General features: G+C 40.7%; 1 protein-coding gene across 4 annotated transcripts in view; it reads left to right on the top strand.

Annotated features, from left to right (window-relative positions):
* Positions 1-5,755: 5,755 nt before the first annotated feature.
* Positions 5,756-16,007, top strand: part of LOC139557593 (rap guanine nucleotide exchange factor 3-like) — a 45,366-nt gene continuing 35,114 nt past the window's right edge. Inside the window, exons 1-2 of one of the 4 annotated variants that reach the window (XR_011671434.1) lie at positions 5,756-5,885; positions 10,398-10,480. Coding sequence is in view for 3 of the 4 variants with exons in the window: in XM_071372597.1 (XP_071228698.1) it covers positions 5,867-5,885; positions 10,398-10,480 (102 nt within the window). In the remaining variant the exon portion in view is untranslated. Of the gene's footprint in view, positions 5,886-9,390; positions 9,600-10,397; positions 10,481-12,097; positions 12,489-16,007 lie in introns of those variants that run through there. The other 3 variants (XM_071372597.1, XM_071372599.1, XM_071372598.1) reach the window with 3 other exon arrangements.

Raw genomic sequence — 16,007 nt, 5'->3', positions numbered from 1 at the left:
TTTATTCCTGATTATTATTTGACCATGCTTGTCATTTATGAACATTTTGAAAATCTTGGCTCTCTCTAATTCTCTCCTTCTCTCTTTCTTTCTCTCTCTCGGAGGACCTGAGCCCTAGGACCATACGTCACGGCAAACCGGGCATGATGACTCCTTGCTGTCCCCAGTCCGCCTGGCCTTGCTGCTATTCCAGTTTCAGCTGTTCTGCCTGCGGTTATGGAACCGCCACCTGTCCCAGACCTGCTATTTTCAACTTTTAATGATCGGCTATGAAAAGCCAACTGAAAATTATTCATGATTAATATTTGACCATGCTTGTCACTTATGAATATTTTGAACATCTTGGCATAGTTCTGTTATAATCTCCACCCGGCACAGCCAGAAGAGGACTGGCCACCCCTCATAGCCTGGTTCCTCTCTAGGTTTCTTCCTAGGTTTTGGCCTTTCTAGGGAGTTTTTCCTAGCCACCGTGCTTCTACACCTGCATTGCTTGCTGTTTGGGGTTTTAGGCTGGGTTTCTGTACAGCACTTCGAGATATTAGCTGATGTACGAAGGGCTATATAAAATAAACTTGATTTGATTTTGATGATTAAAACTCATTTTTCAACCACTCCACAAATTTCTTGTTAACAAACTATAGTTTTGGCAAGTTGGTTAGGACATCTACTTTGTGCACAGACAGATTATTTCACTTATAATTCACTGTATCACAATTCCAGTGGGTCAGAAGTTTACATACACTAAGTTGACTGTGCCTTTAAACAGCTTGGAAAATTCCAGAAAATGATGTCATGGCTTTAGAAGCTTCTGATAGGCTAATTAAGTATCTGTATCCACAGTAAAACAAGTCCTATATCAACATAACCTGAAAGGCCGCTCAGCAAGGAAGAAGCCACTGCTCCAAAACCGCCATAAAAAAGCCAGACTACGGTTTGCAACGGCACATGGAGAAATGTCCTCTGGTCTGATGAAACAAAAATAGAACTGTTTGGTCATAATGACCATTATGTTTGGAGGAAAAGGGGGACGCTTGCAAGCCGAAGAACACCATCCCAACTGTGATGCACGGGGGTGGCAGCATCATGTTGTGCGGGTGCTTTCTGCAGGAGGGACTGGTACACTTCACAAAATAGATGGCATCATGAGGAAGCTAAATTATGTGGATATATTGAAGCAACATCTCAAGACATCAGTCAGGAAGTTAAAGCTTGGTCGCAAATGGGTCTTCCAAATGGACAATGACCCCAAGCATACTTCCAAAGTTGTGACAGAATGGCTTAAGGACAACAAAGTCAAGGTATTGGAGTGGCCATCACAAAGCCCTGACCTCAATCCTATAGAAAATGTGTGGGCAGAACTGAAAAAGTGTGTGCGAGCAAGGAGGCCTACAAACCTGACTCAGTTACTCCAGCTCTATCAGGAGGAATGGGCCAAAATTCACCCAACTTATTGTGTGACGCTTGTGGAAGGCTACTTGAAAAGTTTGACCCAAGTTAAACCATTTAAAGGCAATGCTACCAAATACTAATTGAGTGTATGTTAACTTCTGACCCACTGGGAATGTGATGAAAGAAATAAAAGCTGAAATAAATAATTATCTCTACTATTATTCTGACATTTCACATTCTTATAATAAAGTGGTGATCCTAACTGACCTAAGACAGGGATTTTTACTAGGATTAAATGTCAGGAATTGTGAAAAACTGAGTTTAAATGTATTTGGCTAAGGTATATGTAAACTTCCGACTTCAACTGTACTTTTGTATATATTTTGTATATATATTTATATACAGTGCCTTCAAAGTATTCAGACCCCTTGACTTTTTTCAAATTTTGTTACGTTACAGCCTTCTTCTAAAATTCCTCATCAATCTACACATAATACCCGATAATGATGAATCAAAAACAGGTTAAGACATTTTTGCAAATGTATAAAAAAACAACTGAAATATCACATTTATATAAGTATTCAGACCCTTTACCCAGTACTTTGTTAAAGCAACCTGTTTGGGCTAGGCGTCCCACTAGCGGGACAACTTCCGGTGAAACTGGCGGGCGCGCAATTCAAATAATCATAAAAACTATGGATATTAAACATTTAGGTACATACAAGTATCTTATATAGGTTGAAAGCTTAAATTCTTGTTAATCTAACTGCGCTGTCCGATTTACAGTAGCCATTACAGCTAAAGCATGCCATGCGATTGTTTGAGGACGATGCCCCACATCAAAATATTTTTCCACCGGCACAGGTTTCCTAAATTCACAAATAGCGATTAAATATTCACTTACTTTTTGAAAATCTTCCTCTGATTTGTCATCCAAAGGGTCCCAGCCAGAACATGTAGTGTCGTTTTGTTAGATAAAATCCTTCTTTATATCCCAAAAAGTCACTAGTTGGCGCCATCGATTTGAGTAATCCACTCTTCAACATGCAGAGACAGGAATCTGAAAATCTACCGCTAAACTTTGTTTCAACAAGTCAAAATACGTTTCTATTGACTCATCAGATACCCTAAAATGTAATCAAACTATAATATTTCTTACGGAAAGAAGTATGTTCAATAGGAAACCAATTTTAGCAGGTGCATCTTGTCTTCATCGCACGCCCAAACACGAATTTCCAAGACTGTGTCCTTCTACTAAAACTCATATTTCTTATTCGTTTTGGAAGTTACAAGCCTGAAACCTTGCACTTAGACTGCTGACACCCAGTGGAAGCCATAAGAATTGCATCCTGGGTGCTAGAAATGAGTATGCCCTTATACTTGCCATTGGAAGAGCATGGTCTCTGGGGGATTTTCTCCTACCATATGTAGTGTGTTATACTCTCCTACATTATTTAAATATTTCTACAAACTTAAAAGTGTTTTATTTCCAATGGTACCAATTATATGCATATCCTGGCCTCAGGGCCTGAGTAACAGGCAGTTTACTTTGGGCACGTCAGTCAGGTGGAAATTGAGAAAAAGGACCCTAGCCCTAAGAAGCAGCTTTGGCAGCAATTACAGCCTCAAGTGTTCTTGGGTGTGATGCTACAAGCTTGGCACACCTGTATTTTGGGAATTTCTCCCATTCTTCTCTGCAGATCCTCTCAAGCTCTGTCTCAAGCTCTGCACAGCTATTTTCAGGTTTCCAGAGATGTTAGATCAGGTTCAAGTCTGGGCTCTTGCTAGGCCACTCAAGGACATTCAGAGAGTTGTCCCGAAGCCACTCCTGCGTTGTCTTGGCTGTGTCCTGAGCGCTCTGGAGCAGGTTTTCATCAAAATCCTCTCTGTACTTCATTTTTGCCTCAATCCTGACTAGTCTCAAAATCAAAATGATGCGTCTGGTTTCCTCCAGACGTGACACTTGGCATTCAGGCCAAAGAGTGCAATCTTGGTTTCATCAGACCAGAGAATCTTGTTTCTCATGGTCTGAGAATCCTTTAGGTGCCTTCTGGAAAACTCCAAGCGGGCTGTCATGTGCCTTTTACTGAAGAGTGGCTTCCGTCTGGCCACTCTACCATAAAGGTCTGATTGGTGGAGTGCTGCAGAGATGGTTGTCCTTCTGGAAGGTTCTCCCATCTCCACAGAGGAGCTCTGGAGCTCTGTCAGAGTGACCATCAGGTTCTTGTTCACCTCACTGACCAAGGCCCTTCTCCCCCGATTGCTCAGTTTGGCTGGGCGGCCAGCTCTAGGAAGAGTCTTTGTGGTTCCAAACTTCTTCCATTTAAGAATGATGGAGGCCACTGTGTTCGTGGGGACCTTCAATGCTGCAGAAATGTGTTGGCACCCTTCCCCAGATTTGTGCCTCGACCAAATCCTGTCTCGGCGCTCTGTGGACAATTCCTTCGACCTCATGGCCTGTCAACTGTGGGACCTTTATATAGACAGGTGTGTGCCGTTCCAAGTCATGTCCAACCAATTGAATTTACCACAGGTGGACTCCCGTCAAGTTGTAGAAACATCTTAAGGATGATCAATGGAAACAGAATTCACCTGAGCTCAATTTCGAGTCTCATAGCATGTAAACAAGTTATTTCTGTTTTTAATTTTTAATATATGCAAACATTTCTTTGTCATTATGGGGTATTGTGTTTAAAATAATGAGGGGGGAAAAATTATACATTTTAGAATAAGGCTGTAACATAACAAAATGTGGGAAAAAATGTATGGGGTCTGAATACTTTCTGAATGCACTATACAGTAGATGCAACACTAGAATGGTGTCACGCCCTGACCTAAAACACCATAGAGAACCCCCGAGGGCTCTCTATGGTGTTTTAGGTCAGGGCGTGACTAGGGGGGTTTCTAGGTATTATATTTCTATGTTGGTGTGTGTGTATGGTTCCCAATTGGAGGCAGCTGATAATCGTTACCTCTAATTGGGGATCATACTTAGTGTGTCCTTTTTCCCACCTGCGATGTGGGATATTGTTTTGTTTGAGTGCCAATGTGTGCGACGTATTTCACAATCGTTATATCTTTGTTGTTTTGGAAGTTTCACTATCATTAAAAATGTGGAACTCTACTCACACTGCGCCTTGGTCCAATTATTCATACGACGGTCGTGACAAACGGATCATGGATATCCCGGAAACATGAAAGAAGTGTTTTTAACGCTCGTCCTCTGGGTTCCTTTTTTCTACTTTTAAATAGTTTTTAACTGTACAAAATCAATTAATCAATCAGACAATCAATCAATTTTTTATACATTTGCAACAATTTCTAAAAACCTGTTTTCACTTTTTCATTATGGGGTATTGTGTGTAAATTGCGGAACATTTAAAAAATAATAATAATTTTAGAATAAGGCTGTAAGGTAACAAAATGTGTAAAAAGTCAAGAGGTCTGTATACTTTCCGAAGGCACTGTATCTCCCCCAAAAAAAATATGCAACCCTTATTTTACCAGGTAAGTTGACTGAGAACACATTTTATAGCAACAACATGATGGTATAAGGGCCAGATTGGGAATTTAGCCAGGACACCATGGTTAACACCCCTACTCTTATGATAGTGCCTTTGGATCTTTGGTGACCACAGAGTCAGGACACTCGTTTAACATCCCATCCTAAAGACAGCTCCCTACACATGGCAATGTCCCCCACCACTGCCCTGGGACATTGGGATCTTTTTTTTGACCAGAGAAAAGAGTGCCTCCTACTGGCCCTCTAACACCACTTCCAGCAGAATCTGATCTCCCATACAGGACCAATCCTGCTTAGTTTGGGAGGAAAGCCACTAGTGTGATAGAGGGTGGTAGGCTGCTGGCACAAAGGTACTATATCTAAAGGTATCTTAATTCTACAGCACAACAAATTATTTTTTATTTATGAATAATAGGATATAGATATAGATATAGACAGAGACAGCTTAGCTTTCCGGTGTGGTTATCATAGTGTGGACTCGACTGTCTTTCACAAAGGTAAACCAGATCCTTGCTTTGCTTTAACAATGAGTTAGTATTCAATATGTGTAACATATTTTGATGCATTCATCCAGACTCCACAGAGACAATGATACACAGATGTTTCTCGCCCTCACTTCCCTCCCTCACTCACCGTCATGGTCTGCATCACATCATGTACAGGTGAGTACTACTGTAACACTGTGACGGTGTAGCAGAGTAGGGGGCCATTTTAGGACAACTCCCCCCGTGACTACCTCCCCCTCTCCACCATGCTGCCATCCCAAGCTCCTATGGGCACACTAGTCATATCCAATCAGACAGCCATAGGAAGCTGACACACACACACACACACACACACAAAGCTCACAAAGCTCACAAACCGTATCTGTGAGGTACTGGCATATCAAAAGGAGAGGAGCGTGAAAGAGGAAGACAGCTTTGTGCTCTCAGAACAAAACGCGGAGGAAGAAACATGGCAGAGGAGGTATCAGGTATGAAGATTTTAGCTTGTTAACACACATGTATAGACAGACTGTGCAAAATTACAGAAATATAATTGATGAGCTTCAGGAAAAATAAGTCATATTTTTTACTCATTGTGGCAATAATTTAGTATAAAGTTAGTTTGTTACTTTTTTGAGGGGGTGCATTCAAAATACAGGTAAGAAGGAATTTGTAAATGTATGTGATAACAAACCAAGTTGGTTTGGATTATCAGGAGCAGATTGCCTCAGCTCCCCACATGTTGCCTTTCAGGCACAGGACTTTCTAACATTATCAGTTGTGTTTTTGAATGTGCTGTTGGACAACAGGAATAAGCGTTTCAGTGAGGTATAAAGAGAGGGAGTCTACTTGTCTGCTTGTCTGTCAGCATAAGCAGTCCTCCCTTCCTCTATGAACATAGGGTCAGGTGAATAAATACTCTAACATCCTCTCTCTACTTGCTAACTGGCCAGGCCCAAGGGAGACTATAGGAAGGAAAAGGCAAGAGGGAGGATGGGAAAAGTTCCCGGGTACACTCTTAGAAAAAAAGGTGCTATCTAGAACCAAAAGGTTTCTTCGGCTGTCCCCATAGGAGAACCTTTTGAACAACCCATTTTGGTTCCAGGTAGACCCTTTTGCTTCCAGGTAGAACCCTTTTGGGTTCCATGTAGAACCATTTCATGTAGAACCCAAGAAAGTTCTAACTGGAACCAAAAGGGGTTCTACCAGGAACCAAAAAGGGTTCTCCCATGGGAACAGCCGCAGAACAATTTTGGAACCCCTTTTTTCTAAGAGTGTATGTACTGTACTGTACAGACTTTCAGGACAGAAGTAAAATGTGCTTTTTTGTATCTTAGTACAAAACTCCATATTGGTAACACTTGTAACGCAGCCTGTCCTACATTCTAAACCTTCCATTTCGCATTCATTTTGTTTGTATACATCTTTCACCACACAACCATTGATCCAAAATATAAGTTTACTGTGAAATATAATGAGTATATTGGTTTAATCACCAAAACACAACATACTGATATCTTCTCAATTTAGTTATTTTAACAACCAGTTAATCCAATAGCAAAAACATTTAAGATACAGTACATGTTTCAAAATCACCCTTTGAAAGTAGTGTTTACATTAGGCAATACACTTACTTACAGTACCCATTCAAATTGACTGAACATCTCATTTCCATCATTTCCAGCCCATGTATGATCAAGGTGTGATCATTGAAAACATTTTTCACATTGTAATCAAATTAAAGAAATTAAAGAAACATAATGCTTAGCAGGCACAAGTTTGCAACAAGCTTGTCTTGAGCATTTGGTAATAGGTTTTTATCAAAATTGCAGTAAATATCCTCCTTGTTCATCCACCTAGGGAAAAACCTTTTGGCATGGAAAATCCAAGCCTGACATACAGTAGGTCTGGATTGAAACCATTGCATGCCTCATTCATGGCCTGAAGGAGGGTGGTCAAAATGTAACTAGTACTTTTGGGTGTCAGGGAAAATATATGGTGTAAAAAGTACATTATTTTCTTTAGGAATGTAGTGGACAAAAGTAAAAGTTGCCAAAAATAGAAGTAGTAAAGTACAAATACCCCCCCAAAAAACTACTGAACTAGTACTTTCAAGTATTTTTACTTAAGTACTTTACACCACTGTTCAATTCCCACTGGGGCCACATACCAAAATGTGTGGACTGTTGTCACTTTGGACAAAAGTGTTTGCTATGTAAATGTCATATATTATAGTAAATGTATTTTATCAAAAGAGAAGAGAATCACATCAAAAGTAATGTGAGCATTGCATTGTGAAAGGCAATTACTTTATATTAACATGTAATGCAATGTGGAACATGTATTTCTAGATGAAACACTGATTAAGTTTGGTAAAAAAGTGACTGTATTATTTTGTGTTATGTACTTAATCAATTGAAAATGTGCTTAGAGTTTTTAAGCTGCCTTTTTGATGATCTGTTCTGAGTTGAGAAAATGTACTACATAAGAATCACAAAAGCCCAAGTACAGCAAGAGGATAGTGCATATTGTACAGTAATTTATGTATGTTTCCAGGAACATGGAAAAGGGAGTCCCATGAGGTGCTTGTCCCTGTACTGTACTGTGTGTGTGTGTGTGTGTGTGTGTGTGTGTGTGTGTGTGTGTGTGTGTGTGTGTGTGTGTGTGTGTGTGTGTGTGTGTGTGTGTGTGTGTGTGTGTGTGTGTGTGTGCATTTTACAGGCAGTTGTAACAAAGAGCCACAGCAAAGACAGCTGGCTAAGAGCACATTCCAAATGGGCGTAGATGTGATGCAGGAAATCCCACTCCCTTTCCCAGAGGACCTCCTGTATGAGTAAAACACACACACAGTCATAGAGACACAAACACTTACACTGATGAGTTGATGACAAGCTTCTCGTGGGAAAAAAACATTGACACTCCCCTTTTCTTGTTTATCCAAACTGTAAATCTATGTCACTTAATTAAACAAGTTCAGTATTCCCAGATTACTGACAGAAATATATGTAAATTAATGCACAGATGAAATCAAAAATATGGGGGAGGGGGATCATATCTCTTAAAACTCAATGGAATTGATATGTCAAAATGACTCACTGTTAGTCCACAGGTCCACTCAATTGTAGATGACTTGAGAACAGTGACTAAGACTGTAGTGTGAGGATGCATTCACTAGGTGGCGGCATTCAATTCCCAAAATGCAAGAGAGGCTCCAAGTAATCTTTTTTGGCCCCCCAAAGCTTTTGGTCAAAACAAATAGGACTGTAAAATCACTAGGAATTCAGCTAAAAATGAGTTTAATTTAGGACATCTGTTCCCAAGAAACATATGTGATCGTGTCTCAATGTAATTCAAGGTATGAAATTATTCTTATTTTAAAATACAATCTCTTTTTAGGCTTAGTTGTGGTCAATTTGCTGTGTAACAGTTATTAGAATTATGTTCTGGCCCCCAGACCATCTGCTCTGACAAAAATTGTCCCACAGCTGAATCTATTGTAGTTACCACCGCCTTAGGGCCTAACCCTAGGCCCAGCTGTTCCTGAACTCAAACACAGTGTTTACTGGCTTGTGTTCCAATTTGTTTCCTGATAAAGCAATCATAGGTGTGAAAGGATTTAATTATTTTAATTCTCCCAGTCCTAACAAAAGTATGATTAGAGAATATTTGTTGGTCATTATGTAAACCGCATATAGTTTTCCTCAACAGATGTGTATTAATATAAGCCTTTTCAGTGAGACTAAACCATTAAACTACAGAATTGAAATAAAACATAAAGATTTGCAGCCCTCATGACACTCTGCCGTGCAGTTAGACAGTGGAAGTTGCTCTGTGAGATGCTTTCTGATGGAGCCTAGCAGCTAGCTACAGCATGTGTTATTCCTTATCGAACAAACGGACGTGTTGACATTCCCTGAGGAGGTCATAAGAATGAAAACTGGATCCCTTCTTCACTGTGAGGATTGTTGAACTAGCATCGTGGAGTCCCTGGAAGGCATTCAGGAGATAGAGGGAGAGGAAGAGAGAGAGACAAACACTAGAGCCTCTGAAGCACACTCAGCCTTCCTTACCGTGTTGTCTGTGCGTCCTCAACGCAGACTGTACATTTTTGTTTATTTGTTTGTTTGGGGATTTTTGGTCTTGTCTAAGCAGGATCGCAGATAGGCAAAACATCCTTTGCAGTCCTCAGGAAGTCATATTTGGTAAGAGATTGTTGTTGCCTGCTTTTCAGGTGGATTGTTTTCCTGAAGTACAGGGAGAGGTTTTTTGGCTTGCTTTGAAGGGATGAGACATTTCACATAGGCTGTAAGTGTTTAATGGGTGCTATTTTTGGGTTAGATGTTTGTTGTACATTTTACATTTTAGTCATTTAGCAGACGCTCTTATCCAGAGCGACTCACAGGAGCAATTAAGGTTAAATGCATTGCTCAAAGGCACATCAACAGATTTTTTACCTAGTCGGCTCGGGGATTTGAATCAGCAACATTTCGGTTACTGTATTTCGGTTACTGCAACCTGTTTCTGTTACCGCCCAACCACTGGGCAACCTGTTTTGTGAACACCCTTAACTTGCTCACCTACTGTCTCTAGAGGCAGTGATAGAGTGAGGAAGGGTGATATCCAAAACTGCAAAATACTTTGAAGAAAAACAATTGGTGTCTGGGTCGAGATAAATAAACAGAGAGTGGGCTGTGACAGCCTCTGTAGGGTCAGCCACAGGAAGGGCTGCTCCCTGCTGGAACAATGACTGGGAGAGCCCTAGTGTGTGTCCCAAATGGCATCCTATTCCCTATATAGTGCACTATAAACTAGAAAATAGGGTGCCATTTTGGACAAGGTCTGTCCAGCCGGACATTCTACTGGTTTACATTTCCTAACTCTGCCCTCCAGGTGAACTCTGAAGGATGTTGCCAAGATAGAATGCCCCCCCCCCCCCAGAACATTGCTAGAGGAAACTAAATCAAATTGTCTTTCCTCTCCCTCTGTCTTATTTTACCTAGTGACGGCTTCAGCCATGTTCTCCATGGATACCTTCTTGAAATCTATCCTGTTCCCATCCAGACGGATAACAACAGAGGGGGAAGTAAGTTTATAATGTTTATACATCAGGTCACCAAGACAACCAATAGTTCTCCCTCTTCATAACACAAACACCAAATTCCCCACAGCAAAACTAATATCTTAAAGTTCCAATGAGCTTCTTTAAATTCAGAATGGTGTTATCTGAATTGTTGGCATGTTAAATTCACTACAGCATAATTTGACACTTTTATCAAGCATAACCCTCACAAAGAGAAGGACTTACACTGAATTCAATGGTTAACAGACCCTGTATGATAAAATGCATCATTTGAATAATATTACACACTTAATAAGCACCGGTAATTGTCGTTCTACAGGTGTGTTATGCTCTGGGTTCAAAGAAAGGTCTGTGGCACACATGATGTAATGATAAGAAACTGTGAGGTAGTTCATAACATGAGACTTCATAGCAGAGTTGTTCTATGTAGGATGTGTGGGGGGAGAAGTTGAGAAAGTCCATCTTTATATATGGTCCTTTAGCCATCTCATGCCTACCCTGTTGTTGTCTGTCTGTCCCTGGGGCAGTTTATCTGTCTGTGTCCATGAGTCTGTAGCCTACTGCATGGTTTGCTAAACAGCTGTGGTCACCCTGACAAGTGTCCACACACCCCAATCCACACGCACACACAGAGAGAGAGAGACAGACAGACAGACAGACACTTAATTCTGCCCATGTCAAAAGTCACCTATATATCAGGGGGAAGCTAACGCCAACTGGGCACATATGTCAATTCAACGTCTATTCCACGTTGGTTCAAGGTAGTTTCGTTGAAATTATTTGGAATCAACGTTGTTTCAGCCAGTGTGTGCCCAGTGGAAGGTATCTGACAAAATAATACAGGTCTGGTTCCGGAGTTAATTAAGCAATTCAAAATCCCATCATGCTAAGGGTCATGTATAAAAATGCTGGGAATGCCATTATTTTGGCTACCATGGCTATGCCCCCATAAGATGACAATGCCCCATCCACAGGGCATGTGTGGTCACTGAATGGTTTGATGAGCATGAAAATGATATAAACCATATGTCATGACCATCTCAGTCACCAGATCTCAACCCAAATGAACACTTGTGGGAGATTTTGGAGCGGCACCTGAGACAGCGTTTTCCACCACCATCAACAAAACAACTAATAATGGAAGAATGTGGTAGAATGGTGTCACATGCCACGGTGCATTGAAGCTGTTCTGGAACATTATGAATACTTTTATTTGATATAGACCCCCTACTTCTCCTTAAATCCATCTCATCTGGCAGGTCAAACAGAGTGCTGTAGCTGCAGGGCTCAGGCTCGACATTGTGGTGTGTTTTGGAATCAGATAGGCAAAATAGCAAAACAATATATTGGAGACCCATACAGAAGCAGGCTATACAAAAAGTTTAGATCAGCTATTGGAATGACTCCCAAAATTCCATCGCAACTGCAATGTTGTGAAAAAAAGGCAATTTGCTGCAGTGAATAGAGAATCATATCATTCTGAAGAGGCAGACGATTTTTTATTACTTTAATGATAATGCCTTATTGAGCAGCGGGGAATCATTTGAGAGCAAGTGTGCTCACGGATAGTGACAATCATGCGCCTGTGCTGAGAGAGTTGAGGCTGATTGAAAGTGGGTTGTCGTTTCTCCACAGAGCAGAGGCAGCAACGTCGTGCGAGGTGGAAGGGACCTGGCTGAGTTTTGATGTTGGCACAGTAGCCTAACCAGCAGTCCGGTCGGATACAGATAATGTAGACTTGTGGCTTTGGTGACAGAAGGGCAACATGTGTGGATTCAATTGGTCATGCAATGAGTCAGTATGCAATGTTGTTGTAATGGTCCTGAGTCTGTAACGGGTAGACATGCTTGGAGGTGCCGTCTTCGTCATGCGTTATTACCGCAGATCCACTAACCGGGAAAGTTGTTCTGTTTGATTGGGAAAAAATATGCATCTGTTCCGGAGTTACAATTATCGAGTTTTCCCGGATCGTTATTCTGTGGAAACATCGAGCATTCGAGGCATCAGTTGGGTATGTTATTATTGCCTAGAAATTATATTCTATATGTAGAATTGCATTCCAACAGTAGTAAAAAGACAGTAACGTTAGGCTAGTAGGCTAATAATATTGTAGCCTAATAATGACAATCATCACTACTCATCATCATCATTTTTTGTCTTTACCACGTGGAATTATTTAGCTTTGAGACGGTCTGATGATGATGATGAAGATAATGCATGATGGTAATGATGATGATGATTGTGATGGTTGATGATTGATGATGAGGATGGTGAGTGCTCATGAGTCATAATATAATTCTCCATAAAAACATTTTCTGTCTTTTGAAAGTATGACTATGACTGAAAATATGTTCATGATATTCCAACCCATGGCAACAATGTTTTCACAGTAAACTATAGGCCTTCAATAAATAATACAGCGTATTATGTGGATATGTTTTGAGAGTGAGACTCACAGTATAGGTAGTAATGCTGCGCCACAGTAGCCTACTTGATGAAAAGAAGGTGGTGGGAAGTAAAGCAATCTTTACAGAAAGTCTGACGTGGCTGCACTTGCTATGCACTGTCTCTCTACCTTTCTCACACAATGTACACTTCACTGATCATCCCTGTTACTATACACACTGCAAGAGGAGGGAATATAGATCACACTTCAAAACACTGCAGCACTTCTTCAGCATAAGAGCTTATATGATTGTATCTGATTGTGTGTGATTGTGCTATTGGTGTCTGTGTGAGATGTGTGGGTGGGTGGTGTGCACTGCAGGTGTGTAAAGTGAGGGGCTCTGGAGTAAGAGTCAGACACTGTGTTGGTGGAAGAAGAGGGGGGAAGAAGGCTCACCACATCCACAGTGACACAGTCTGTATGTGTCCCCAAAACAAAAGCAGTGTCTTGCGTTGCATGTGGAGAATGGTTAGACTGAGCAGCGGACTTCTCTATTGTCTTGAGTATGGAGAGGAAGGTAGCAAAGACCCAGCCAAAGTTTGATTAAACACTGGTTATTAATAGTGCATTGTTTATTGTTCACCTCAATCCCCCCAACTCAGTTTACAGGGGATACAAGAATGTATATTTTCCCTCAGATTCAGAATAGTGCTCCTCAAGGAGGATCTAATTTTGACTTTGACTTTGTTATTGAATAGGTCAGGCAGATTATACTAATCTAGAGTTACTAGTTTAAAGACTGTATGGTTAGCTGAATCAGTGATGACCTCAATGTACCTCGAAAAGTCTTAATTCATGAAAAATATGACATAAAATGAACAAGGTGCTTTTAAAAAAAGTCACATATACATACACTGTATGTTTGGCAATATGGAGTAGACTAGACACAACATATTTCCAGGTGCTATTGGGACTTCAATGGAGATATTACTTATTATTACTTCACAAGTAAGAATGAGTGAATAATGGTTTAGGAACGGCTATAGATATCATCTTGTAACGTGAGTTTTTGTGTTTATTTGTTTGTTTATTTGGATGTTGTTTGTCTTTAAGAAGGCTATAGTTGATTAATTACATAGGACACCCTATGGCAATGATCATGTCTTAATGTAGTCCATGTGCTTAATGTTCTTAAAGCCACGGTGCACTAGTGTTTACAGTATTTCGAGTCCAACCTTACCGTAGATGTTCAGACAAACATCAATACAGTATTACTAAAGCATATGTGGCTCCACATTATCCTTGTGTGTCTCTGATGATGTGTCTGGAATTCATGGGCGGCATGCACTAACATTGGACCCAATTAAACTGGCTTCACACTGGGAGCCAGCTAACTGTAGTTAATTGAGACATGTGTGACACGTGTGGTAAGATACCACCACTGGTAGCATTTGAAGACAGAGAGAGTTGTTTATAATTAGATGTTAATAAGAACCTGTCTGTACCCCAATGGCAACAGGTAGCCTAGTGTTAAAGCATTGGGCCAGTAACCGAAAGGTTGCTGGATTGAATCCCTGAGCTGACAAGGTAAACATCTGTTGCTCTGCCCCCGAACAAGGCAGTTAACCCACTGTTCCCTGGTAGGCTGTCATTGTAAATAACAATTTGTTGTTAACTGACTTGCCTAGTTAAATAAAGGTTAAAGAAAATGGCCCTGCTTATTGCATACTACAGCTGGGGTGGTGGTGGTGACTCCTGGAGATAGAGCAGAACAAAATGCCTCACATTCGTAGAGGTACATAGCAAGAAGGGCACTTCTTGATAAGAGGGACAGGACATGGTATCTGGTATTTTCCACTGCTGCCTTCCCAGGACTTGAGTTTTGTCTAAGATGTGAGTGAAGGAAAATAATCAAAGTCAATAAAGTCTACAGGTGTGTCTGTGTGATGCTAGATTAACCAGGAAGTGACACCTCTACAGGTATGGTTTTGCTGCCCTGACATTGACAGTGCATACAAGACAGCACACATGAGAGAGACTTCCAGTAAGTCTATTTTATAGGAGTTAACAATGGAGCAGGGAAAGTCCCTCTGGTTGGGAGCATGTGACAGGGTTGGCTGGAAGACAACCAGCACACTCTGTCAACAGAAATGAAGGGTGGAGAGTTCTCCACGCTCGGAGCGTGGAGAAGGAGCATTGTACACCTGACTTAAGAGAAGAAAAACTATCCAGTAAAATAATAAGAAAAGAAAATAGAACAATATCGAAGTAAAGGGGATGGAAGAAGAATACTTTATCGTCTATATTCTTTATAAATTACAGAAATGTGTCTGTTGAAGCAGACAGCTGTTTACCCACTATCACCTTCTTATCCATCTCTATCTTTCCCAGTCCAAATAGTGTTCTGACTGCAATAATGGAGCTGAGGGAAAAATTATATGTTCAAACTATTTTCTTCTTGCTGCATTTGATACCCAAGCACAGCACAAGCTCCCACACAAAAAAGAGAAGAGATGACAATATCTCGTCACGTTCCATATTTCTATTGTGCTCATTGATTAAGCTGATGATCTCACACTGTGATACAGTGAAAATATAGGACCTGTATGTTACGTCGTCTGTCTTTTCTTCTGAGTAGCCCTCAAGGCAAGGCACTAAGCACTCACCAGTTAACCAGACCTGGAAAGATACAGGAGAGAGTGGCCTGAACAAAGGCCAATGTTAAGTGACTGTGTAACTCCTCTGACACCTCAGCTAGCAGATCCCATCTATATCATGTAATTTAGCAGCTGGCTTGGGAACACATGTAGAGAGGCTGTAAGTGGATCATAAAATAAGAGTTATAAAACTTTAAAAGAGGAAGTGGGAATTAGTCTACAGGATGGTGTTGATGACATCAGGTGATCTTAGCTGATCTTGTGTAAATGATCCCAGTGTACATATGCATAGATTGCATTTGATTACTGCTACAGTGCTATTTGGGTTGTTAATAGCTAGTAACATAAGCATTTCGCTGCACCTGCTATAACACCCGCTAAACTGTGTACGTGACCAATAAACTTTCATTTGATTTGAGAGGAAGATTTAACAATATGTAATTTGGTTTACACCAGATCCATATTTTGCCTTAACCAATTGACATAC

The sequence above is a fragment of the Salvelinus alpinus genome, chromosome 28 (assembly GCF_045679555.1).
Source record: "Salvelinus alpinus chromosome 28, SLU_Salpinus.1, whole genome shotgun sequence".
In the NCBI taxonomy this organism is placed as follows: Eukaryota; Metazoa; Chordata; class Actinopteri; order Salmoniformes; family Salmonidae; genus Salvelinus; species Salvelinus alpinus.
This window is presented reverse-complemented; position numbering and strand designations above follow the sequence as displayed.